Source organism: Elaeis guineensis, chromosome 6 (assembly GCF_000442705.2).
Source record: "Elaeis guineensis isolate ETL-2024a chromosome 6, EG11, whole genome shotgun sequence".
Taxonomy (NCBI): Eukaryota; Viridiplantae; Streptophyta; class Magnoliopsida; order Arecales; family Arecaceae; genus Elaeis; species Elaeis guineensis.
In genome coordinates this window covers 112,640,538-112,644,110 of record NC_025998.2, presented here as the reverse complement: position 1 = coordinate 112,644,110, position 3,573 = coordinate 112,640,538, and the positions used below count along the sequence as shown (strand labels likewise).

The 3,573-nt window shown below is 36.6% G+C and overlaps 1 protein-coding gene across 1 annotated transcript; it reads right to left on the bottom strand.

Moving 5' to 3' along the window:
* Positions 1–479: 479 nt before the first annotated feature.
* Positions 480–1,927, bottom strand: LOC105033989 (protein TIFY 5A). The gene is made up of 3 exons (XM_010909000.3): positions 1,687–1,927; positions 1,473–1,575; positions 480–883 (listed from the first exon to the last, which is right to left on the bottom strand). The coding sequence occupies exons 1-3, from the start codon at positions 1,767–1,769 to the stop codon at positions 608–610; spliced, it is 462 nt and encodes a 153-aa protein (XP_010907302.1). The 5' UTR covers positions 1,770–1,927; the 3' UTR covers positions 480–607.
* Between the last annotated feature and the right edge of the window lie 1,646 nt (positions 1,928–3,573).

Below are 3,573 nucleotides of genomic sequence, written 5' to 3'. Positions count from 1 at the left end.
AATATCTGTCATAACTACGCAATGGTGATTGTTTTATATGATAGGTGCATGCATGGTATGCGAAATTATACTTCGTGCTTTCAATTTTATCATGAAGATAAAAGAGAAATTAAAATTAACACTAGTTTTTTAGTTGTAATAAAGATATTTTCCTAAATGCATCATCAGTTACCCTAATAGTTATGATTCCCAGAAAAGGCTGTTGCATTCATGCAAAGTTCTACCCTCAATTGATTATAAAATGTGATTGGTTTGCACAAAGAGTAACACCTTCTAAATTTTAAAATATAGCATTTTGCAAATTTTCATATTTTTCTTTTGATATTTATGGTTAAGCTAAACATTCCATTGAAAAGGTTCCACGTGATGGTTGGCTCTTTACTCCTACCACCTCCCATGCCAAAAGACTACTTAAAATTCCAAGATTGTGATAATTCAACCATAATATTGAAAATGATCAAAATAATCTTCACAAAATGTTACAATAAAGAAACATATTATTTCTCACCCAAGAATATTTAGATACAGCAAACCAAAATCAATCACTTTTTACTTTCCCTAAGAGGAGAGATATAAAAGGGTTAAAAAAAGACTTAAGGTATACAATCTACAATGTCGAAGAAAATAATAACTCATGTCTATTGTTATAAGGGGAGGCAGCATTCATTCTTGCCTTCCTCTTCTGAAGAAACCGTTGTAAAGATCGTTTCATCGACAGCCCTTGATTAAGAAGCTGCGGCATAGCCTTAGAAGAAGATGCTGGAGGTTGAGGTGGATTCAACTTATTGTGCTTTTGCTCAAATTGGTGCTGCTGTTGGATGTGATAGTTCTTGTTCATCCTATCATCCATCTCTTTCTTGGCCATGGATATAATGGCTCTTGCCTGTTCCCAAATGAAAACAAAAGGATAATTAATATACATTTTGTTTGAAAAATAAAAAGAAATAAATAAAGAGATAATTAGTTGGTCTTCAATGCCACTCTTTCTACGCTGCTACAATGGATTGAGAACACGCAAAGAAGAATAAGAATGAGCCAGGCTGAATCCCTATCTTTGACTTGTATGGTTGGTCAACAAAAAAATGCCAAGTTTTGTGTTGAATCAAAGAACCAAAAGAGAACAAAGAGGGTGGCCATAAGAGAACCACGTCATAGAAAATGACAGCGGCCGGACCACTTGGACCAAGTCCATTCACATAACCACCACCTCCTCACCTCCGACAGACCTACTGTTTGTTCTCAGAGTATCATTTTTTTATTCCTATGTCTTAAAAACGAAATTTTTTTCTTACGTAATCTAGATTATAGAATAAGGTGGAATTGCCTGGGATACACTAAATGAATCAAGAAAAGAAGAATTGGTGGATAATTATGTGACTAATATATATATGCTAATGGTGACTTGAAGGATCATGGTAAAAGCACAGCAAAAGGTTAATGGCTGAAAAGAGATATCAAGAAAGATGGCCAACCTGAAACTCTGTGCCGTCGCAGACACAAATCTGACCATTGTAAAAGATGGTAATCTTCTGCTGCTGCTGTTTTTGTTCTAAGTTCGCCGACCATCCATCAATCCTTCAAAATTCCAAAAAATCCATTAGAAATTAATAGAATTATGGAAACAGAAAGCAAGAAATTGATGTATAAGTTGGATAGATGGTTTTCATCGCGTTTCGAATGCAATACCTGCTGGATTCAGCAGCAGAACAATCTTGGCTGCTGCTGCCGAGGCTGAGACGCAGCTCCAGATCACCACCACTCCCGACCATTTTTACAATCTTCTTCTCCTCCCACGACTCGAATCTTTGTTCAAACTTCTTTCTTGCTACAATTCAGTTCTTGACATTTGAAGCAGATCGACAGCTAGCGAACGAGATCGATGGTTTCTTCTGTTGGTGAAAGCTTGATGTTTGATGGGTAGAGGTGGAGGGATGGAGAAAGAGGGAGCAAGGGACTCTGGATTTATATGAATGGGAGAGATGGGAGGGAGAAAGGTCGTGGTGGGGGCGCACAGCACGTGGAACACGCGGTGAAATTCTTCTAGCCGGCGTGAGACGCAATTGGGCCGCGGGTCGGCGCCTTGTAGACATCTTAATTTCTTTGATCTTTTCCTCTTGGGTCCCATTTGTAGCCCCAACCACGTTTCCCTTTCCCTCTCATTTTGCTTTTTGTTTATTCGCTTGTTTCTCGTGTGGAAAAGTAATGGATTTAATCGTGGTTGCCAACTAGCCTACATATAGTTAGGCTGGTTATGATTCAAGCAAACTTTTTGTTTTAGTAGGACCAGGCCGAGGATATTCCCAGAGAAATTAAGTGGAGATCACTATCAAATGTACCTGATTTAAATAGGATCGAGTTCTATGACGCATGATTTGGATTTCAATCACAAGCTTGAATTAACCAATGTTCAATTTGCGTTAATAATTTTATCGACCTTTGTCATGATTATAACAGCACTGAAAGCTCATGTCTATGCGAATGGGATTGTAAAGGTAAATTATTAATGGCTGCTATAATTATAATGGTTATTATTTATCTTTATGATAGAACATGAAGATTAATAAAAAAAAATTAACAGTTTAATCTGCGAAAATCATTATTTATCAAATAAAAAAATATATCTAGTATCAACAAACTATTATTTTATTTAGGTGAACAAAGAAAATATTAAATAATGATCATTATTCTTTTCATATGGGGTTAATTATAGAATAGTAATAATCAAATACGATTGCAGTTTAAATTCTTTTTATTGCTGATATAATGTAATGGCCCCTTTCAAATGGACGTCATTATATTGCTATGATGGTCTTATTTTAGGCCATGAATACAATGGAGTTGGATTAATTTTAAACCCCTAAGTATATTCATCATCATCATCAAAATTTTTTTCCATTAAATATGAGATAGATTATAAGCATGAGTCAGCAAAAAATCTTTTAACGAACTACTAAGTTGATCTTTAGGCTCAGCTATTAACTCGACTTGAACCTATTAGAATTTTATCTTAAAATACTAAATAGGATATGTTGCCGCAAGCCTCTGAACTAACGTCGGTCACCTACCAACATGGAGCTTAGATCTAACTAGTGAAGCATTTCTGCTTGGGGACACCTATAGCGAAAGTCCGCATGCGCTGGAGATACTCTGATGGAGGACCCTCCAATGCCTAAATAGAAAAAGAGAATATAGACTGTATTCACAGTGCTTGTGATTGCTTGCTTACTTTAGGGTCTCTCTATCTTTTTATATAGAGATAGAGCTACAGGACGTTGTGCCTAAATTTGATAAGCCAGTAGGCCTTAATGCTGTAATTAAGTTGTTTGGCCTTAATCAGGTAGGGCAATAAGATAAGAAATCCATCTACTACTCTGCGAATCATGATTGTTGGTCGTGGGCACCAGTTGTCCATATTCTGAAAATCATTAGGAGATTTCGAGGACCTAATCCCACTACTAGGATAGCTGGTGGCTTGAATGCATAGGAGGTTATGATCCTTGGGGTAGTGTTGTCTAAAGTCTGGGTTGGCTTCTATTGAGTTGGGGCCGGTATCAACACTTAGTTGGTGATAAT

Bases quoted from the DNA above. Each gene is read 5' to 3' on its own strand.
- LOC105033989 (XM_010909000.3), bottom strand. From the start codon at position 1,769: ATGGTCGGGAGTGGTGGTGATCTGGAGCTGCGTCTCAGCCTCGGCAGC. The intron at 1,576-1,686 runs GTATTGCATTCG...GGAATTTTGAAG, and splicing joins TCTGCTGCTGAATCCAGCAG to GATTGATGGATGGTCGGCGA. The intron at 884-1,472 runs GTTGGCCATCTT...ATTTGGGAACAG, and splicing joins GCGACGGCACAGAGTTTCAG to GCAAGAGCCATTATATCCAT.